Source organism: Carcharodon carcharias, chromosome 16 (genome assembly GCF_017639515.1).
Source record: "Carcharodon carcharias isolate sCarCar2 chromosome 16, sCarCar2.pri, whole genome shotgun sequence".
In the NCBI taxonomy this organism is placed as follows: domain Eukaryota; kingdom Metazoa; phylum Chordata; class Chondrichthyes; order Lamniformes; family Lamnidae; genus Carcharodon; species Carcharodon carcharias.
Window position 1 is genome coordinate 94,559,888 of NC_054482.1, and position 23,477 is coordinate 94,583,364.

Genomic DNA, 23,477 nt, shown 5'->3' on the forward strand with positions numbered 1-23,477 from the left:
AACAGTGAGCAGTCAGGGGGCTAATCAGCAAGGTGCATCACTTTACAGCCCTTATCCACACATGTGCGCTTTCAAAATGGGCAGCGAGACAGCAATCAGGAATAGAAACTCTGACTGATCTTTTTCCTTCTGCAACCCAAAGGCAAGCCATCTCCTACTGCTGACCTGGCTGCAATCAGGCAACTCAGCATGGAATTGAACCCAGAACCTTCCTGGTCTGTATGGCTAACTGATCACTAGCTTAGCCAGCTGAGCTGCTAAGAAAGCTCCAGTACTTCAGGTTTTAAACTGCTCTTTTTTTTTTAAACTGCACTGCCACCAATCCCCCAACCCTACTGCGCCAACCACCACTGCTCCTCCAACTGTCGTAAAATTTGATTCTGTTCAGGTTGGTGTTCATAATTTGGCAAAGTACATGTAAAAATATAGAAATACAAAGTTGTAATTAAGTTCCCTCCTGAAAATGCAAATACGAGTTTTTAAATACTTAGTCCAGTTTATCCGTGCATGGTCCTGTCATTGTTTATAATACTAAACAAAAGGGATACTTCACAGAACTGTAACAAATTAAAGTTGATGCAGCAACATTTAGACATTCCACATATTAATTCATAATAGGTCTGAATATCTGTACAAATGCAACCAAGCATTGAGGTCCACGTACCTTGCAAACCTGCATACTTCAAGGGTCCAAAATTTGGAAGAGTGTAGCAGCCTCCTCCATCTTCCTGTTCCTCAAAGTCACATCGGTAAAGCAACAGATTAAGATCAGCCAGTGTAATGCCGGAAGCAATGCTGTTGTTTTTTTTTAAAAAACATAGGATACAGATGAATATAATGCACTGCATTTATAGTAAAACAGCACCTCGGTCTCAAAACAAGTTAATTCACGTTCGTTGGTCTGTAGTTGTATTTTCTAATTCTTGATAAGTAATTATTTCATTAAATAAAAATAATGACCATTTCCATCTTTCCATACCTTGCAGAATTGAAGTCTTACTATAACTGAGGATCGATTCACTTTTATTTTGGTGCTTATGAGGAAAAGTTCAAAATAATCGCCATTCCAAAGAATGCTGGAAAAACGGGACACCGAATAGCTATTAGTAAGAGCTATGAAATATATTAGAAGTTTAGAAGAGGAACGAGGGTGACTCCCAAGGTGACAAAATTACATTGGAAGGGATATAATTTCAAAACTCGAGAAATTTTAGTAGAAATTAACTGATCTCCAAAGACTGTGCTCATGAATAGTGTACAGTCTGGTACATTCTTATAATATCTAGCTAAGATACAGCTGTATTTAATCTTAGCCTACCTTTTAATCTTCCTATAATATATAATAAAAACAGAAAACGCTGGAAATATTCAGCAAGTCTAGCAGTTTCAATGGAGAGAAACAAAGTTAATGTTTCAGGTCATGACCTTTCATTAGAAATAGGAAAAGTTAGAAGTGGATTAGATTTTACGGAGGTGAAATGGGGCAGGGTGGAAAAAGAACAAAAGAAGTCTATGATAGGGCAGAAGATAGGAGACAGATGGGAGACATTAAATGACAAAAGAGTTGATGGGAATAGCCAAAAGGCTCTGGTAATGAGGCAAGGAAAGGAACAAAAGGTTGGTCCAGAGGTGCAAATGGCAGAATAATGAATCGCTGCCGTCTAAAAGCAAAAATGAGAAAAACAAGATCAAGATCAAAACCTGCAAGGTTGCAGACAGAATGAAAGCAAAATTGGGGGTGGGAGGAGGATTTACAGTCCAAAATTGTTGAACTCCTTGTTGAGTCCAAAAGACTGTAAAGTACCTCATCGAAAGACAAGGTACTGTTCTCCAAACTTGCGTTGAGCTTCACTGAAACACTACAGTAGGCCAAGGGCAGAGATGTCTGTGTCACCCAGTCTCCCCTGTCCTGTTTGTGTGTTGCATAGAACCCTTTGCTGAGTCCATCAGGAAGGATCCAGGCATAAGAGTAGCGACAATCCCAGGCAGTGGAGGCACTCAGGTCAAAGCCTCCCTGTACATGGACGATGTCGCTGTCTTCTGCTCGGATCCGCTGTCGGTGCGCAGACTGATCCACATCTGTGACCAGTTTAAACTGGCCTCGGGAGTCATGGGAAAAGCGAGGCCATGTTCTTTGGGAACTGGGCTGATCGATCCTTTGTCCCCTTCACCATCAGGACTGACGGCCTGAAGGTGTTGGGGATATGGTTTGGAGGGACCGGGGCATGCGTTAGAAACTGGAAGGAGCGGGTGTCTATGGTGAAAAGAAAACTGGGCATGTGGGAGCAACACTTCCTGTCCATTGTGGGTAAGAACCTGGTCATCAGGTGTGAGGCACTCTCGCTGTTGCTGTACGTGGTGCAGGTCTGGCTCATTCCAGACTCCTGCGCGATGGCGATCACCCGAGCCATCTTTCGCTTTATCTGGAGGTCGAAAATGGATCGTGTCCGCAGGGACGCAATGTACAAGCCTCTAGATAAAGTGAGACAAAACGTGTCCAACATCGCCCTCATACTGATGGCCACCTTCGTGTGCAGCTGCATCAAGCTGTGCTTAGACCCTCGGTATGCAAACACCAAGTGTCACTATGTGCTGAGGTTCTACCTGTCCCCGGTGTTGCGAAGGATGGGTCTGGCCACACTGCCGCGGAACGCTCCAAGTAGTTGGACTGTGCCGTACCACCTGTCCCTCGTGGAAAACTTTATGCAGAGAAATCCTTTGACCACAAGTCTGTCAGGCAGTTGTCGGCACGTAACGTCTAAGAGGCCCTGCAGGGAAAGGAGAGGGTGGATCCTGTGGGATGGTTCCCTGAGTAGACTGTCAAAGTCATTTGGCAGAATGCCTCATCGCTAGAACTTTCCAACAAGCACTAAGACGTAGCTTGGCTGGTGGTGAGAAAGGCCCTCCCAGTCAGATCCTTCCAACATGCCAGGAGTCTCACCACCTTGGCACGTTGCCCTCGAGGTGGCTGTGGTGGGGAAGAGACCGTTGTTCACCTCCTTGAGGATTGTGCCTTTGCAAAGAAGGCCTGGAGAGAGACGCAGTGGGTTCTGTCGAGGTTCATCCCGAGCAGTTGTGTGACACAAGACTGCTCTATGGGCTGTTCCCAGGGACACACACCGAGACAAACATCAACTGCAGCTGTAGGATCATCAACTCGGTGAAAGACGCTCTTTAGTCTGTCCGAAACTTGTTGGTCTTCCAGTGCAAAGAGTTGTCCCCGACCGAGTGTTGCAGACTAGCACATTCCAAGGTCCAGGCCTACGTGCTGAGGGACGCACTAAAGCTTGGGGCAGCTGCCGCAAAGGCGCAATGGGGAAAGGTCACTGTCTAAGACCTTTCTGCCACAGTGCACCGAGGGGCTGGGAACTGTTGAGAGCCCCTTGGGCTGTACGGCTCAATATGAATGTCTGCATTGAATGCTAATTGTATTATAATTGTATTGAAGCACCTCAGAGTGCAACATGATGTATGTTGATAACTCCAATACCATTGTCTGATTGTCTGCATTGACCATATTGAAATGATTGTAATATTCATTGATTGTATTGATGCACCTTATGATACATGTGTAAAAGTTGAATCTGTACTTTTGTGATGGTGATTTTGAAATGGTTTGGAATGTTCTTCAAGATATTTAATGAATAAAGTATATTTTTCAAAAAAAAACTGTCACCCAGTCGGTGTTTGGTCTCCTTAATGTAGAGGAGACTGTATTGTGAGCACCAAATACAGCACGCTAAATTAAAAGTAGTACATGTCAATTGCTGCTTCACCTGGAAAGTGTGTTTGGGGCCTTGGACAGTGAGAAAAGAGGAGGTAAAATAGGTGTTACATTGCATGTGCTTACATGGAGGGGTGCTGTGGGAAGGGGACGGTTGTTAGGGTTGACAGAGCAGTGGACCAGAACAGAAAATGCTGGTAAAACTCAGCAGGTCTGGACAAAGAAACAGAGTTAACGTTTTGAGTCCATATGACTCCTCTTCAGAGCTAAAGAGAAGTAAAAGTGTGATGGGGGATTTTATACTGTTTAAGAGGGAGTGGAGCAAAATAGGTCAGGGACAGGTGGGAGCTAAGGAGAAATTTGACAAGGATGCCATGGACACAGGACAAAAGGGAGTGTTGATGATAGCGTTAGGGTCAGTGCTCTGTGAAAGCACAACAAAAATGAGTGACCGTTGGCCTATTGGGGGAGGGGGGAGTTGGAGAAAAAGGATAAGAAAAAAATGAATAAGTAAAAAGTAAATAAATAAGGGAAGGGGATGAGGAGTTGGAGGCGATGGAGAAGTAGACCAGGGTATCACAGAGAGAACAGTCCCTACAGAATGCTGACAGAGGGGCTGAGGGAAAGATGTGTGTGGTGGTGACATCATGCCAGAGTTGGTGGAAATGGCAGAGGATGAACCTTTAAATGCAGAGGCTTGTGGGGATAGAAGTGAGGACAATGGGGACCCTATCATGGTTCTAGGAGGGAGGGGAAGGGGTGAGGGCAGAGGTGTGGGAGATGAGTCAGACACAGTTGAGGGCTCTGTCAACCACACTGGGTGTGAAATCTTGGTTAGGGAAAAAGGAAAGCATGTCAGAAGGACCATTTTTGAAGGTAGCATCAGCAAAGCAACTGGGAGAATGGGATGCAGTCCCTTCAGAAAGCAAGGTATGAGGAGCTGCAGTCCAAGTGGCCGTGGGCGTCGGTGGGCTTGTAATGAATACTGGTAGACAGTCAATCATCAGAAATGGAGACGGAGAGGTCATGGAAGGGAAGGGAAGTGTCAGAGATGGGCCAAGTTAAGGTGAGAGGTGGATATTGGAAGCAAAATCAATGAATTTTTCCAGGTCCAGACGAGAGTATGAAGCGGTACCTAGGAAAAAAAAGAGTTGAGGGAGGGGGCCTGAGTAGGGCTGGAATAAGGAATGTTCCACATATCCCACAAAAAGACAAGCATAAGCGGAGCCCCGACACCCATAGCCACACCTTTTATTTGGAGGAAGTGAGACAAGTTAAAGGAAAAATTGTTCAGTGAGAACACAAGTTCAGCCAGGCAGAGCAGAGTGGTGCTGAATGGGGATTGTTCGGACCTCTGTTCAAGGAAGAAGCAGAGAGCCCTCAGGCCACCCAAGCAGGGGATGGAGGTGTACAGGGACTAGACGTCCACGGTGAAGAGGTGGCGGTTAGGGCCGGGAAACTAGAAATGATGTTGGGCATCGGGTAAAATGTGTATGTAGGAGGGAAGAGACCAGACAAGGGGAAAGAGAATTGAGTCAAGATAGAAAGAAATGAGTCCCGTGGGGCAGAAATGGACCAGAGTCTTGGGAGGGAACAGTCCCTTTGGAATGCTGAAAGGGGAGGGAGGGGAAGATGTGTTAGATGATCATACTGGAGGTGGCAGAAATGTAGGATGATCTGCTGAAAACAGAGGCAGGCGGGTAGGAGGTGAGAACAAGACCCTATCGTGGTTCTGAGAGGGGGGGGAAAGGGTGACAGCAAAATGCAAGAAATAGGTCAGAGAAGATCCTTGTTTGAGGAAATAGGGGGACATACAAGCGGCACTGGTTTGAAAGGTTGCATCTTCATAACAGATGCAATGGAGATGGAGAAACTGTGAGAATGGAATAGAATTCTTACAGGGTGCAGGGTATGAGGAAACGTAGGCGAGTTAACAGTGGGGGTCAGTTGACTTGTAATGAATGTTTGTTGATAGCCTATCCCCAGAAATGGAGATAGAGAAGTCGAGGAACAGAATTAAGAGTTTGAGATGGGCCATATGGAAGTGAGAGAAGGAAAGAAATGGATGCAAAGTTACTGAAGTTTTCCAATTTGGGCCAAAAGCAGGTAACTGCACCATTACAGCCGATCTTTCTATCGGACAATGGTCTAAACATGCAGATCGAGAGGTCTGGCTCTCTGGCAGCTGCCTCTGGATCTGTGACTCACATCCTGGAGAATAGCCAGCTTGTCAAGCTCAGAAAAAGCAGTAGACATACACTGACCTTTCTTTTAAGTTGTCATCTGGGTTGGAGGGAGGAAGGGAGACACAAATGTGAATAGGATGAGATTGTATTACTAAGGGTTCAAGCAAAAAGAAACTGCAAGTCCAAAATAAAAACAGAAAATGCAGGTCTGTCCACATCAGAAAATTGTTCAGGTGAAGACCCATCAGCTTAGTTTTAGGTCTATTTATTTCCACAATTTTCCAATTTATAATGCAGTATTTATAAAGTGCCAACTGAAACTATTTTATTTCTTTCTGGTCAATTAAAATTGAGTTGTGTTTTCAAAGAGTTTCCTTTCAATTTAATCATGTACACACCAACGACACCATAGAAAATCTGATACTTACGATGCAAATGAATTAGTCAGTGGTGGCAGAGCATGCATGTCAGGAATACTGCCAGCTTTATAATGAGGACTAAACTGAGCAAGATGATGACGGAGCTTTCCAACAGTTTCCTGGGCATTTGGATCGAGGCTCACCCTACAAAGAACATAATTACGAAAATAAAGAATGCTTTACAGAAACTTGTCATAAAGCAAATGTAATTGAAATATGGATAAACACAAGTTCTTTGTCATAAAATTGTACAACAGCTTCACTTACCGGAAGATAATGATGCTTCCAGGAGGAAAGTTTTCAAACTTAATTTCATACACATAGTCATTGCGATCTTTAGAAGTTACCTCCGTTTTAACAATTTTGCTGTCTTTTAACTGGAAAATAAACATGAATTTAGCTTTCCATAATTTTTTTATATTAATAACTTATTAAAAAGCACAGGTGTTACGATGTACTTTCATAATTTATAGATCAACATAATACCATGAGGAGGTGGCTGGTTTGCTCAGTTGGCGAGATGGCTAGCATGTGGTTCAGAATAATGCTAACAATGCAGGTTCGATTCCCATTCTGACAGAGGTAGACTTGAGACCTGCCTCTTTGCCCTACCCCGAAGAGTGGAAGGCAATGGCAAACCACCACTGACAAAAGATGCCAAGAAAACGGCTCAGGGTGAAGCATCAGTAATGATCCAAGGACCTGCCTACAGCAGAACACTCATGAATGAAAAACAAATAATACCATAAAAAGAGGATGTGCTCTTCACCTGAAGGTGCTCTTCGATATCCACCGTATATTGAGGTAATCCATTAATGCAATGCACGTCTCTTTCATAAGGATCAGCTTTCCTCTGCACCGTCCTGGCCTCCATCACAATCTCTTCTATTTTACCTGTGATAAAGGTAGTGGTATAGAATTTTGTCAGCACATTTAGCCAAAACGTAAGAAAGGGTACACAACAAATAGCTGTATTCCTCCAGGGGTAAGCCATACACAATTATGTCACAACCAAGATTATTTTGTCACTGAGCACAACATTTTATAGTAATATCTGAAAATATGTCAGTCAAAACTCACTGATAGCACTCTCACCTCAGAGTCTGACATAGGTTCAAACCCAATGAGTGCATAATTTTGGCTGCCACTTCAGTGCAATTCTGAGGAGTGCTGCACTGTTGAAGGTGCAGACTTTCAGATGATTTAATTAATCTGAGGTGCTACCTGTCACCTCAGGTGGATGTAAAACATCTCATGGCATTGTTTGAAGAGAGTAGGAATTCTCCTCCCAATATCACTGGCAACATTTACCTCGCATTCAACACCAAAATCAGATTCATGGTGCTGCTCACAAATTGAATCGCAGAATAGTTACAGTGCAGGAGACCACCATCCGGCCCATGGCTGCACTGGCTTGCCAAATGAGCAATTCATTTGGTGTCATACTCCCACCTTCTACCCATACCCCTTCACATTCTTCCTCTTCAAATAACAGTATAATTCTCTTTTGAATGCCTCGATTGAATCTGCCTCCACCACATTCTCAGACAGTGCACTCCAGACCTTAACCATTCGCTGCATGAAAAAGTTTTTTCTCATTGTTTTTGAATGCTAGGTTTGTCTTCACAGCAGCAGTGAATTAACTTTAAAAGGTACCTCATTGACTTTGAAGCACTTTGGAAATGTCAAAGGTAAAATTAAATTCTTTTTGCTTCTCTCTTCATAAATGTACTATGCTTTAAATACAGTTTTGGATGAGCTCAAGTTTTCAGAGGGTTAATGGCGTAACGCCAACCAAGGTATTACAGGAATAGTTATAATCCTGCAGATAACAAACGCTGGATGATATAATGGAGGTGAAAGTAGGCAACCTTCATGTTGGTGTGACATGGAGCTGGAAGCTCAGCTCAGGGTGAAAAAGGACACTGAGGTTGCAGTCAGTTCAGTTCAGCTTCAGACAGTGCTCAGGCAGAGGGGTGGAGTCCATAGCAGGGAACAAAGGCAATGGCTTTAGCCTTTCCAATGTTAAACTGTAGGAAAATTGAGTTGATTCATAGCTGGATGTCAGGTAAGGAGTCAGGGCAGGACAAAGGCAGCAGAACACTTGAGAGATAAAAACAAAAACAAAAAACTCAGTTTTGTCGAAGGGTCATGAGGACTCGAAACGTCAACTCTTTTCTTCTCCACCGATGCGGCCAGACCTGCTGAGTTTTTCCAGGTAATTCTGTTTTTGTTTTAGAACATTTGAGAGAACTAGTGATGAGGTAGAATTGGGTGTTGTCACTGTACGTGTGGAATCTCATGGTTTTCAAATAATGTCATCGTGGGGCTGCATGTAACGCCAGTTACTTGGGAGCATGAAGAGAAACCAGTGCAGTTAGATTTTGGACTGTACAAGCACATCCCTAAACACTCAGATTATGAACTCTTTAGCTCTGAAGAGTCATATGGGCTCGAAACGTTAACTCTGTTTTTCTCTCTACAGATGCTGTTCGACCTGAGTTTTTCCAACATTTTCTGTTGTTTATGAACCGAAGTAGGTGGCATTACTGCACCTGACAGAATATCTAAAGTAATCTTATACTTTTAACATTAACATATGTGGCACTTTCAGTTGTTGTGGAAAATCAATCTGGCCCTTACTTTAATAGTTCAGAGTATGTTTATTTGTACTGGAACACTAGGGGGAGCACCTCCTACACATGCCCAGTATCAGTGTCAACTACTGCATTAAAGTTGGCTTGATACAGACTAAATGCAGTGCAGTCATTAACCAATTGCAAGTTCTTGTATCCACTTTACCTATCATTTATCAGCTGTTCCTTCTAAAATATGCTTCTGACAATTCAGCAAATGCTAAAGAAATATAATCAGGATATTTCCATAAATAAGGTTCCCAACTTCCTATGAACTCAGACTGTGGAGAATTGATTGTAATTTTTTATTTTGTAAAGATCAATAAAAAAGTTTTTTTGAATAAAATACTCCAGAGGATTCAAAACAATGTCCTTGGGGTTAACAGGCTAGGGGAAATATAACATTTAAATAAACTCATTTATTTTATGGTATGATTTAGTATGGATTGTGGCACTTTAATTGGGGGGTGTGTGTGTGTGTGTGTGTGTCTGTGTGTGTGTGTCGGTGGGGGGGGGGCTGGAGGAGAGGGGGGTAGTTTGATCCCTCTGTAGATGCAACTGTTGCTCTACCTTAATATCGTTGCAGAGCTTTAATAATAAATCAACTGCCAATCATAGCACTAACACTCATTTGATGGTGATGTAAATAGGCAGCTTTATAAATCTGCATTTATTCTGATATAGAAAAATTGCACCCTGTCACCACCATCAGGGACAGCTGCGTACACTGGCAGCCACAGAGTGGGTCGAGCGTTCATGTGCAACTCTCCCTGCCGCACTTCCAGTTGGCAACACAAGTTAGTGTGATTTGGACATCCCTTGTGATATATGAAGTAGACGTATCATTGAATGATTGCAGATTACATCAGCCCTAGATACAAATTCAGGTAGGTTATAACACAAAAGATTTCACTTCCAGCTTAAGATTCAAACCCCAATGTATCTTAATGTGTTGTTGGAAGTATAGCCGCACTTATAATAGCAGCAAGCTGGCTGGAGAGGGCAGAGAAGGTGCTCTTGTCCAGTCCAAACGCTCAATAAGAAGCTTCTCTCCCAGGAAGAAATACTACAACAAAGTTCCGCAAGAAAAAAGGATGCATTCTCCTCTAAACCTTATTTATTGTGCATTCATTAAACAATTACACATTATTTTATATATGCATATAAAAAAAACAGACTCATTGAATAAAAGTAGGATATTTTGTTTTCTTCATAAGCCAAGTAGTCTATTTTGCTCTTTAAAATTAATACAATTAGAGTCTTGAATTAAGGTTGCCCCAAACATTGTGCTATCAAAGAATTAATATTAAATTATTAAAGTTATTTAAAGTACTGCTAGACATTATCTTAATTTATTTTTAAAAAGCAGAAACATTACCTGGGATACACATTGAAGGTAGATCAGACTTATAGTAAGATGTTGCTGGGTCTCTAAATGCAGTGCGTGACACAGCCACTACTGAGCTGTGGCTCTTTGGGCAATGTCGTGTTACTGCCACAATGTCTTCATCCACTTGATCCACATACACCTAATATGCACATTATATTTGAATACAATTATATTTGAATACAAATCTCTTGCAAGCTTGGTGTAACAGTTTTTCAATTCATTCAAAGGGCATAATGAAGAAATCTAATTTATCACCCTGCTGCTAATTTTAAAGAAGAAAGAATTACACACTTCCACACCTGATAGAAGGCATTAGCTCCAAGTTCACGGTGAAGTTTGTTAATTGCATGTTTTCCTGCAATGATTCCACTCTGTTGATTTACCTCCCCTAAATGCCCTGGATGTGTATTAGGATTATATTTAGGGTATAGCCTCTCTTCTGAAACCACAGATATCTATTAATGTACAAAAGCAGAAAGCAGACACAGTTAATATGAGGTATTGAAAGTAATCCAATACATACAGAATATGTGCATTAAATTTTAAATACTGCAATCGAAGTTCAGGACCCCAGTGATGACATTGCTCAAGTTTGGCAGGAAAGAAGGGAAGGCAGGTAGCAATTGCTAAGCCACACAGCCAAGTGGGATCTTAAGATCTGAATACCCAAAATTGCTGGTAAAGTCACAGTACAGAGACATCCCTATGCTTCCTCAGATTTAAAAAAAAGAGATGAAGGCGAGTGTTCTTATGTTTGACACACCATCATTAGTGGAAATGTGCATGAGCTTTTCAACAAACTTCAGAAGGAAACATCACACACAGGTTCTGCATACACGTTTGGTAAAGTTCATCCTAAAAAAGTAGGGCAGGAACAGCAAGCTCTCAGGTTTTGGAACAAATGTGTAAGCGCATTTTCCAATAATAGACAAAACAAATCAGAATTACATAAATAGTTGCCCCATTGCTTTAACTTTTAAAACAAACTATAGCCAGGGTTTTCAGCTCAGCGTGCGGGCGCGCACCCGACATGCCCGAGCGTGAAATAGCACGCGATGACATCGGGTGAGTGTCACGGCGTCATTGCGTACTCTTGCAATATGTCGGTTGGCAGGCAGTGCGAGAGTCAGCAGCCCGCCCGCCGACAATTAAGAGGCCCATTAAGGCCCTTAAGCAGATAACTAAGTAGAATTTTTCACTGCCCGTCCAACCTTAAGGTTGGCGGGCAGACGAATAGGCCAGGCGGCCTTTGCATTTTTTGCGAAACCTCATCCATAGGCGGGGTTTCCAGAATAACAAAAAAAATTTTAAAATGTTAAGCTCATTTTTAACATGCCCCTTTTCATGTGACTGAATCACATGTGGAGACGTTTCCCTAATTTTTCAAATCTTTATTTTACATTTTAAAATCCTTCAGCTCCCTGAGGCAGCTCTATGCCGTTAAATGACCAGCCAGGTGTGAAATTGCGTTCGGGGCCCGATCGCAGGCGGTGAATTGTTTCATAACTGCTCCCAGGCCTGCCCGCTGTGCTCGCCCGACGAGAGGAAAATCCTGCCTTATATGTTTTCAAGATCTAAATTCAAGTTCAAGTTTGAGTTAGCAATGGAACTGATCACGGCAATAAATGACTAAACTAGTTGCCCATCATAAAAGTTCAAGCCTGTGTCCATTGGATTTCAGGAGGTTAAATGTGGGATAATAAGCCCCATCACTGGGAAGGTGTAAAATAACATACTTGTTTATTTTCCCACAGTGTTATTATCCTCTAATGAAAATAACTGAATGAGATACTCTGAATAACAAAATTAACATTTGGCAGCAACATTAAAAAATGCTAATCTTCAAAATCTTGTGTAAAATATCATATCCTTCAAACAAACCTGATGGGGTACTAGGTAATCATAACCCATTGTGCTTCCTGAGGCACAACAAGCCATAGAAACAATAGTTGAACTGGGAAGAGGATCATAAGCAGAACGATGCTGTAAAACAAAGGAAATTATGTGTAATAAAACTAAAAAGACATTTTGATCCATGTAGAAATTCACATATGTAGTTTGCATGTTAAATCTCAATTTATCTTTTCATTAAAAAATAATGGTTTCCAACATTAAAAGGAATGTCTCTTAGTTATAACAACAAAGTAATGAACGCAAGATCAGTTCATCGCGAAGGTTAACTCATCAATATTTAGTGATCGACATCTGTTCTTACACACATACAAGATTAAATGGTTGATAACAGCGAAGCATGCCACTTTTGAGGGAAGAAAAAAATCAAAGGACTTGCATCACTTCAAACTATAAACTAAACCAAGTTGCCAGATATATTAAGGGGTCCTTGACATGCTATATGGTAACCTTGGACAAATTTACCAAAGGCTTAGCTCTCATTAGCAATTTCATTTTGACCAGGAATATGTGCAATGCGCTGGTGCCCTATCCTTCCACCCACCTGGCTCTGGAGGGGGGTACGAGCTGAAACAATAACCAGTTCAGCTTAGTGAAAACATGCTGCACTTTATGGCACTGTTTATAGGTAGATTCTGAATTAAAGTACAAACATGCGAATTACGAGCAGTAGGACATTTGGACCCTCAAGCCTGCTCCACATTAATTACGATTATGGCTGATATAACTGTGGCCTCACCTCCACATTCTGCATACCCCCAATTACCCTCCGTGTGGAGAATGTATCTACCTCATGAATATTGCCCTGCCTCCACTCCCCTCTAGGGAAGAATTCCAAAACTTCACGATCCTCAAAAGATTTCTTCTCATCTCCATCTTAAATGGGAGGCCCATTATTTTTAAGCTGTGTCCTCCAGTTCTAGTCTCTTCCACAAGGGAGGCATCCTTTCACCATCCACCCTGTCAAGTCCCCTCAGGACCTTCTATGTTTCAAGATCACCTCTCAATTTTCTAAACTCTAATGGATATAGGCCCAGCCTGTCCAACATTTCCTCATAAGATGATCCCCCCCATCCCATGGTATCAGTTGAGTGAACCTTCTCTGAATAGCTTCTAACGCATTTATATCCTTTCTTAAATAAGGAGACCAAAACTGTACACGGGACTCTAGATGTGGTCTCACTAATGCCCTATACAACTGTAACAAAACATCCCTACTTTAGTATTCCATTCTCCTTGTAATGAACAACATTTGCCTTCCTAATCACTGTTCAGCTACATACTAACCTTTCCTGATTCATGTACACGGAGACTCAGACCCCTCTGTTACCTCAAGAGTTCTGTAATTTATATTTAAATAAGTATATTTATAAATATATATTTAAATAATATGCTGCTTTTTTTAATCTGCCAAAGTGGACAAGCTCACATTTTGCCACCTTTTTTATTCATTCATGGGTCGTGGGCGCCACTGGCTAGGCTAGCATTTATGCCCATCCTGACTAGCCCTCGAGAACTTGGTGAGCTGCTTTCTTGAGCTGCTAGGGAGCCAGTTCCAAGGTTTTGACCGAGGGACAGGATGGTGAGTGGCTTGGAGGGACCTTCCAGGTGGCTGTGTTCCCATTTTTCTGCTGCCTTTTTCCTTGTAGATGGCAGTGGTCGTGGGTTTGGAAGGTGCTGTCAAAGGAACCTTGGTGAATTCCTGCAGTGCATCTTGTAGATGGTACACACTGCTTCCACTGCTCATCAATGGCTGAGGGGGTGAATGGTTGTGGACTGGGTGCCAATGAAGTGGGCTGCTTTATCCCATTATACTCCATCTGCCAAACTTTTGCCCACTCACTTAACCTATGTCCTTTTGCTGACTTATGTTCGATTCACAACTTACTTTCCGACTTACCTTTGTGTCGTCAGTAAATTTAGCAACCATACATGCGATCATTGATATAAGTTATAAAGAGTTGAGGCCCCAGCACTGATCCCTGTGGCACTATATTTGTCACAACTTGTCAACACAAAAAATACCCATTTATCTTTGCTTCCTGTTAGCTAACCAATCTGAGGGGAGGCAGTGGCATAGTGGTGTTGTCGTTGGACTGGTAATCCAGAGACCCAGGGTAATGCTTTGGCGACCTGGGTTCGAATCGTGATGACGGCAAGTCTAATGATGACCATGAAACCATTGTCAATCGTTGTAAAACCCATCTGGTTTACTAATGCCCTTTAGGGCCATCCTCATCTGGTCTGGCCTGCATTTGACTCCGGGCCCACAGCAATGTGGTTGACTCTTAAATGCCCTCTGAAAAAGGATAATTAGGAATGGGCAATAAATGCTGGCAAACGCTGGCCTAGCCAGCAATGCCCACATCCCATGAACGAATTTTTTAAAAATCCATGCTAGTATGTTAACCCACTATGAGCTCTTATTTTGCATAGCTACTTTTGATATGGCATCTTGTCAAATGCCTTCTGCAAACCTTCATATCCATGTTGCTTATTCAAAGAACTCCAATAAATTAGTCAAAGATGATTTCCCTTTCACAAAAACATGTTGACTCTGCCTGATTGCATTGAGATATAAGTGTCCTGCTATAATCTCTTAATAATAGATTTCAGCAATTTACCTATGACAGATGTTAAGCTAACTGGCCTGTAGGTTCCTGCTTTGTCTCCTTCCTTTCTTGAATAGAGTCATATTTGATATTTTCTAATCTGTTGGGGCCTTTCCAGAATCTAGGGAATTTTGGAAAAATTAAGGCCAATGCATCTACTATCGCAGCAGCCATTTCTTTTAAGACCCTAGGATAAATTCCATCAGGACATGGGGACTTGTCAGCTTTTAGTTCTCATAATGTTCTCAATACCCTTTCCCTGGCAACTGTAATTGCTTTAAGTTCCTCCCTTCCTTTCACCTCCTGATTCACAATTATTTCTGGGACATTATTTGTGTCCTCTACAGTGAAGACAGACACAAACTATCCGTTCGACTCATCCAACATTTCCTCAATTTCCATTATTAATTCCTCATTCTTACTCTAGAGGACCAACGCTCGCATTTAAATACCTGTAGAAACTCTTACTATCTGTTTTTATATTCCTAGCTAGCTTTCTCTCTAAAGTACCAGTGATTAAGGTGCATTTTGAATGCAAGGTTAGCCAGCTGTTAACTCTACCAGCTGGCAACTAACTCCATAGCCAAGCATTCAAAGAGTACTGGCACCCTTTCCATGTTCTGGATTAAAAGTGAAGTGCTAGCTAATGGAGAAACAATTTCAAAGTCTACAGTGCATTTTCAGTACACATTTGATAAAACTGTGATTACTGATAAATCCTGGTCGAACAGGGCTGATGCCTGCAGTTCAGGTGTTCCTGTTTAGTTATAGGAAGATGGGAGTACTAGTGAACTAGTTAATGGAGTAAAAATGGACAACATTAAAGATTTCTAAACTAACTAGCTAAATAAAACAGAGGAACTTAAACATTCAAGTACTACTTTATAGTAATGTTCATCTGTTTCATGGATGGGTTCACCATGCTAGAAGAAAACAAAACTTTAATGGGAAAACTGTACAAAATATTCGGCTATTTATAATCTAGGGACAGATACTTTACAATAGGAACGTTGTCTGTTGATAAATATTGACAATAAACATTAATGATGCTGCACCTGAATCAAGGACTCGTTATCATGGGTAACATCCATAAACAAAGCATGAGCAATTTTGGGTACTAGAGGCTTTACAGATGGCTGCGCAAAAGATCCAACAGGTAGTCCTCCAAAACGGTAAACCAGTCTTCCTTCCTCATGACTGTCAGCGGCACTCATTGCCTCTGTAGCACACAGAAAAAGTGAGAACGTTATACAGTACATATTCAAAACATGTTGCTAAAATGTTATTAAAAAATGAGCACAGCATTCTCTTCTCAAATAGTTATTCGGTTGCATAGAACTTGGTTGTTGCTGAAAAAAAGAGACGTGTCAAAGCTTTTCGTCTTGCACTCATCAGGACATCTCATTATTTATTCACTCCCATGAAACACGCTGATTCAGTGGCGGACGAGCTCTCATTCGCATGCCCGCCATGCCAGGCACATCTGCCAAACAGTCGACAGAGTCCATGGCCAGAAACTTACCCTTGTCGGTAGGGCCGGGTGGGAGCAGAGCCAATCGCCACCTGCAATCGGCTGCGCGCCATTTTACTTGGGCAGGCCAATGAAGGCACACCCAATGTGACACACAGCCAGTAGCACTCAGCGCTACCTGTGCTTTTGGTGGGGGGGGGGGGGGGGAGGATGGAGGAGAGTCGGGGCCTGCGCTTTTTCACGTATGCGATTGCATGGATTAAGTTAGTAATGGAAATGAAAGGATCTGAAAAATCACTTAAACATGTCCCCTCATGTGACAGTGTCACATGAGCTGGGACATGTTTGTACAGTTAGCAAAGTTTATTTAATTATTTTATTAAATCTTCAGTAAACCTCATCCCACCCATGGAGGAGGTTTCCTGAAAACTGCGAAAGCTGCTCGGGCTCTTCACCCGCCCGACAACCTTAAGGTTGGACGGGCAGCATTGGTAACAATTTTAATTGTTTTTTTTAATGGCCTCAATAGGCCGTTGACAGTTCGGCGGGTGCGCAGCCACCTCAAGCACGCGCCCGCCAAACAAGATATATAAATGACTCACGCCCGACGTCATCACGCATCATTTTGCATTTCGACATGTCGGGCCCACTCCCGCACGCCAATGGCAATATTCTGGCCCATGGCCCAGGGCCTCCAATCAAGCCCCAAAGAAACCTCTGAAGAGAAATCTGGAGGCACCCCCTCCATGAAGCCCCGTCACAGTGCTCACCCACACCCTCCACCAGTGCACCTCAGTAGGACCTAGCTTTAGAATAGCCTCAGGATCACAATCTGGTGAGCACATTGCACTCTCTGATCCACAGCAGGCAGAGGCAGGGTCTTCCCAGGTGCTTGGCACTCAGAGGACTGCTGGAGGCCAGAATGTTGCTGAGTCCGAGTCAGATGATAAGCCTCTGTGCTCAGTCATGTCACAGTTGCTAGAGCTACAAAGGCAAGCTCGGGAACATCAGGAAGGGATGACCGCTGCCCTCCTCAGACTGCATGACATGATGGTGGAGTCCATCCGCCTTCAGGCTGAGGTGAAAGCGCCCGTATTTCAATGCATCGAGGTCAACACTGGCTGGATGGTGCTGTCATGGAGACCTTGGTCTAGGATGTCACTCCTGCGCAGGCCTAACTGCATCGCTGATGCCATAGTTGGCCTCCAACAGTGTACACGCGAGAGAGGGGCTGGGCAGCTCGATCTCACTCCAGCTACCCCTTCTCCTCAAGGAATCAGCCAGGGGCTCTCAGGCACCCATAGGTGCACACTCCAGGGCCATCCACCCAGGTGACTCTGGGGATGACTGGCCCATCCAAAACCCCTCTTACTATGACCTCTGCAGATCCAGCTTTCCAAGCCAAGAAAGGTGCCATTGTCACACAGCAGGATCCCAAAACCAGGTCGGGCCCACCAAGTCTCGGTCCTCCAGAGGACGCCCGCCAAAGTCATCACAGGCAGGGCGTCACAGTCAGCAGGCTGCCTCCACCTCTGCTGTGGATGTCCAGGGAGCACCAAGACGTAGCAGCAGGGTTGGGAAAGTTCGGTAAAAGTAGTTGCACATGGGTGTTGAACAATTGTACATACTGTTCATTATTGTCAATAAACTCCTAAGAATGTTTCCTTGCCTGTGGCTCCATGCTCTAATGAGCAGTGTTCTTGTCACTCAGGGATGTGAAACCTTTCTGCACAAGAAAGGGCCTCAGTCCATGGCCTCTTCCCTGTGCTTTGTGCAGCCTTCAGGCCACAGTGATGGTCCAGCCTCACACTCCCTGGAAACATTACTGATTCCTGCACCTCATTTGCTGCCGGAGTGTTATGGGCAGGCACCACAGAGTTCTCTCATGCTCTGTGTGCTCTCAGCATCTTTAAGGTGGGGCTGGCCCTCATCACACCAGCACCTGCAACCAATGATGCTGTGCACCAGCTCCTGAAGGGCTGAGGTGCTGAAGGCGGACACAGCATCAGATGCCTCTAAACTTTCACTGCGTCTCTGAGATGGCCCTGATCATGGAGCGCAAGCAAGCTCGGCCAGACAGGAGTCAGACATTCTCAGAGGCTGTGTGAAGATCTATGGGGTGTCCTCACAGCATGTTTTTTTTCAAATTCATTCATGGGATGTAGGTGTCGTTGGCTAGGCCAGCATTTATTGCCCATCCCTAATTGCCCTGTTCAGAGGGCAGTTAAGAGTCAACCACATTGCTGTGGGTCTGGAGTCATGTAGGCCAGCCCAGGTAAGGACAGCAGATTTCCTTCCCTAAAGGACATTAGTGAACCAGATAAGTTTTTACAACAATCGACAATGATTTCATGGTCATCATCAGACTTCCAATTCCAGATTTGTATTGAATTCAAATTTCACCATCTGCCAAGGTACAATTCGAATCCAGGTCCCCAGACATTACCCTGGGTTTCTGAAATACCAATCCAATGACAATACCACTATGCCACCATGTCCCCATGTTGTCATCATCCTCCTGCAGTCGAGTGATTATTAGGTCCTCCACTGCAGCTCCAGGAGCAGAGTGTTGGCGCTGCCATAAGCCAGACTGGAGTCAAACGTTCACAACTGCGATGTGAGCGTCTATGGAGACACCTCACTGCATGGTCATCACCCTCCACAAATCCGGCAGCTACGAGGGCCTCCTGAGTGCGGCTGCCTCATCTAGCCAGTGCGAGAGCATCATCCGTCATTGTCACCGAGGACCCCTCACCCTCATCCCCGTAAGCATCCTCCTCATCCGAGGAGACCTCCAGCTCCTCTACCTCTCCCTCAGCCAACTCATCTTCCCGTTGGAGTGCCAGGCTGTAAAGGGTGCAGCAGATGATGACGATGCGTGACACCCTCTGTGGACTGTATTGCAGGGCTCCACCAGACCTGTCCAGGCACCACATCTTCAGCATCCCGATGGTCTACTCCACCAAGTTGTGAGCTGCTGCATGAGCCTCATTATAGTGTCGGTCTGTTGCAGTCTGAGGCCGCCAAACAGATGTCATCAGCTACAGCCTCTGCGGGTAGCCCTTGTCCCTAAGGAGCCAACCCTGCACCCTCTGTGGACCCCCCTGGAAGACTGCAGGGATCTGCGAGTGGCTTAGAATGTAGGCATCGTGCACACTCCCTGGAAACTGTGCGCACACCTGCAGGATGCGTTTCTGGTGGTTGCACACCAGCTACATGTTCAGTGATTGGAAGCCCTTGGAAGTCCAGCAAGTGTAGCGACAGAGACCTGAGCGTCACATGAGTGCAGTCAATCGCACCCTGCACCTGTGGGAATCCAGAGATCAGGGTGAATCCAAAGGGCCTTGCATCCTAGCTGTCCCGGTCCCAGTCGAAATGCACAAAGTTGCGTGCCATGGAGAAGATGGCATCCGTGACCTCATGGATGCATTTATGGGTGGCGGATTGTGAAATCCCTTGGAGGTTACCTGAGGAGATCTGAAAGGAGCAACTGGCATAGAAATTGAGCACAACGGTCACTTTCACAGCCACTGGCAGTGGATGCCCTCCATGTCCCCTTGGCGCCAAGTACTGCAGTAAGTGGCAGATGTGCGCTACCAGCTCCCTAGGCATGGAGTCATTAGCAACACTGGTTCTCAGTCATCTGCAGGAATGGCAGGCGGCGTCTATACACCCTGGGTGAAGCTAGGTGAACAGTCATGGCTCGCTGTCACTCCTGGGCAGTATGTGCAAGAGCCCCTGCTGTCCCTTCTTTGTGAGGTTGCTGCACCTGCCTTTGCACAGCCAGGTGCCTCAGTCACTCTCTCCTCCATCTTCTATGGTCTCTGTAGGCCATCAGGCATACAGCTATGTCACCAGGATTCATGATCCTGACGTGGTCCTCCTGCAGCATGAAAGAGAGAGAGGCGTGGTTATCATGGCTGTATTTAGCACCTTTCCTGGCCCTGTGTGACCGCCCTTTAACACTTCCCGGAGAGCGCTGGTCACCCCTCGGATAGCCAGAGATGAGTGCGCTGCATGACTGCCCTGTCAACCTGCGATATGGGGGACACTGATTCAAACCGCGATGCTGAGATTGCAAGGCGCTGTGAGTGCCTCCAGCAGTGACTGCTACACAGCTAGCATTGGCAGGGAGATTGTACAACATGTGTAGTCCAACTGCTCCATGGTCCAATAAAGTGGTGGCGGACTCAAAGTCTGTGCAAGGTGTTGGGGTGGAGATGAGGTCTGGAGCACTAGGTGGCCCTTTGATGCCTGTGTTGCTTGCGTGGGCTGGCAGATAGGAGCCCAACCCCAATCAGATCAGACGCAGCCACAGTGATATATCTCAGCTGCAGCAGCATGGTCAGTTTCATAAGGTGTCCCTAATGTGTGGCCACTTCCCTCAATTACCCTGACCCCCACCACCATGATCCTGTGTGTGGGTTGCAGTGCCAGGGCAACATTTGACCCCACCTCACCAAACGACAATGGTCGTCTCTTAAGCTCGCCAGCACTTGACCCCGCACACCTCCCGCCCCTCAGGCTGAGGCTGGCCAGCTCTTGCCTCCGGATACCCCGCCACCTCAGCAGTCGCCTCCGGGGCCAGGCATCAGTTGGCCCCATCCCCCGAAGCCGTAAACAACGGGCGAGCTGAGGAGAATGCTACTGCTCACTCACCTCAGTTCCCCCAAAGTGAAGGCCGCCAAGTGCGCGTCAGCTGCGTGCTGTTGTGAAACACATCGGCGTGCTTTCCCGCCGAGGTGGACGGACAATCTGCCGGGGTTCCAAGAGCCTGGCAAGATGGCCTTTTAATTACATGCTGATGTATTACGATTAGCTCCCCGCCGACCAATGGCAGGAAACGCGGCCCGCTGTCAGCAGGCTGAGTGGTCAATCGCGACCTGCCTTCACGCCATATTTTCCGCACACGTCACCTATCACGCCTGCTGCCAGCAGGCTCAGAAAATTCCACCCATGCAAAAATAAACAAAGGTACCCCCTCAAAATATTTAATGTGATTTAGTAAATTTGAGTGGGCCGGGTTAGAGGGAAGAGGGGTGGAAAACTAATACAACAGGACAAAGCAACTCACTGTTTAAATTGTGCCCTCAGCACTGAAAGCAATGATCTATAGCTCTCTCCTAATGGCAAGGGCACCGAAATGGAGAAAACCAAGTGCATTGTACATGGAATTCAATATGTTTTAAACATTGAATTAGCTGAGGTTTGATAATGCAACTTAATATGCAGCTAACATAACATGCAAACCCAGGGCATCTCATTATCAAGTACAAGGCAATTTGTTAAGGAATCTCAAAACTACATACTAAGCCAACTTGTCAGATATATTAGACGCTCTCGGCATGCTATACAATCACCTCGGACAAATTTTTCAAAGGCTTCACACTCATCAGCAATTTCATTTTGACTAGGAATGTGTGCAATGTGCTGGTGCCCTGTCCTTCTACCCACTTGGCTCTGGAGGGAGGTACTAGGTGAAACAACCACTTCGTCTTAGTGAAAACATGCTGTATTTTAATGCATTGTTTAATGTTAGATTCTGAATTGTCAGTGATTAAAGTGCATTTTGATTGCAAGATCAGCCAGCTGTTTATCTATCAACTGGTAACTTCCTCCATGGCCAAACATTCAAAGAGCACTGGCACCTTTTCCATGATCTGGATTAAAAGTGAAGTGCTAGTTAGTAGACAAACAGATGAGAAAGTGCACTGGGACTCAGGAAGTTGGGCAGTCTTTGCATATATTTACTACAAAAGAGTTTTTATTCTATCAGACTGGCACCAATCCCTATGCGCATTTCTGTAAAGCAGGGATATCATAATATAATAGAAAACTAGCACCTGCATCCAACACTTGCTAACTTGGGATCCAAAATTCAGTCAGCCTGCCTCATTATATAAATGCCTTCCTTGAGTAACATCTGTTTTCTTTCTTTTCCATTTACAAGATATCTTGCCTTTTCACTTGCATTTATATGTTTGCAACATTGAATGTAAACAAATTTTGTAAAATTTGGTCCCTGCACAAGTCTCTTTAAGCCTCCTGTGTGGCTAGTTTCCTTTCATGCTCACAATAGCAATTCAGGATTCATCTCCTTCATGAGATTTGTAGTCCCACCGACACTCTGTTCTACACCACTGGCTTACCAACCTCCTGAGCTGTTCATTCCTTGGTAACCCCACAAGTCACACTTTTTCCCCAGCATTGAAGAAATCCAGCCCCCACCTGGCACCCCCAGCCCCTCCATCCCCGACTGAAATTCTTGTAAAACTTTACAAAAAAGTGCTTCGTTTTACTCCCCATAAAAATCCTCCATCAGCCTCACCCCCAGACATCATTTTTTTGGGACCTTGAGCCCAATGCCCAGCATCCCTCCACCCAGCTGACCTTTCACAGCTGCAAACCCAACTTTGTGTTCTCTCTTTGCTTTGGTCCTGATCCTTGGCTGTCACTCACCACATCCGTCTTTCTACTTTTTCCACCCACTCGCCCCTCCCTTCTAGTGACTTTCCTATTCTCTTCTCTTACTCCTTCTCCTCTCTTTCACCTCGCTTCACACATCTTCCTACTGCCCTACATACTCCTGTTCTCTAGCTCTGCTTGGCCCAACTAACCCCTTGAATCACTGAAACACCTTAGAAAATAACCTAGTAAACAGTAAATCAATATGCATATATAAATGCAGAAATCTCCTTTTAGGAAACAACATAATTACACAACTCATGCGTGCAATGCTTATAAAGATAATAATCCATCGCCATATTAGTACACTGTATTCAGAAAACTGTCACGCTTACCTCGTATTAAGGAACTTATGCCAAGTTTAGTCACAAAGACATTATCCGTCTCTTCACTTCCAGTGAATAGTTCTGCTACTACGTACAAGTTAGGTCGTATTTTTCTGGCAGTGTCCAGCATATACTGCAGGTGAGAAAGCAGAGGCCAAGGAATGGAGATAAAAAAAAAAGGAAGCAAGGCAAAACAAAACCAAAAACCCAGATTGGGCATAAAGGTGAGATCAAGATGGAAAAAAAAATTGTGCAGAAGAATTAATTTAGCAAAATGGGAGGTTGGTGAGATGTTGGGGAAATTGAGAGTGTTAGAAGGGAGCAAATGTCAATGTTA

General features: G+C 44.4%; 1 protein-coding gene across 5 annotated transcripts in view; it reads right to left on the bottom strand.

The window, feature by feature from the left end:
* Positions 1-23,477, bottom strand: part of agla (amylo-alpha-1, 6-glucosidase, 4-alpha-glucanotransferase a) — a 106,296-nt gene that overhangs the window by 33,314 nt on the left and 49,505 nt on the right. For all 5 annotated transcript variants that reach the window (XM_041207897.1, XM_041207892.1, XM_041207893.1 and 2 more), the window contains exons 13-21: positions 23,150-23,273; positions 15,934-16,097; positions 12,237-12,338; positions 10,655-10,810; positions 10,344-10,494; positions 7,099-7,223; positions 6,597-6,706; positions 6,339-6,473; positions 665-795 (exon numbers count right to left, since the gene is read on the bottom strand). In XM_041207897.1, coding sequence (XP_041063831.1) covers positions 665-795; positions 6,339-6,473; positions 6,597-6,706; positions 7,099-7,223; positions 10,344-10,494; positions 10,655-10,810; positions 12,237-12,338; positions 15,934-16,097; positions 23,150-23,273 — 1,198 coding nt within the window. The remainder of the gene's footprint in view (positions 1-664; positions 796-6,338; positions 6,474-6,596; positions 6,707-7,098; positions 7,224-10,343; positions 10,495-10,654; positions 10,811-12,236; positions 12,339-15,933; positions 16,098-23,149; positions 23,274-23,477) is intronic.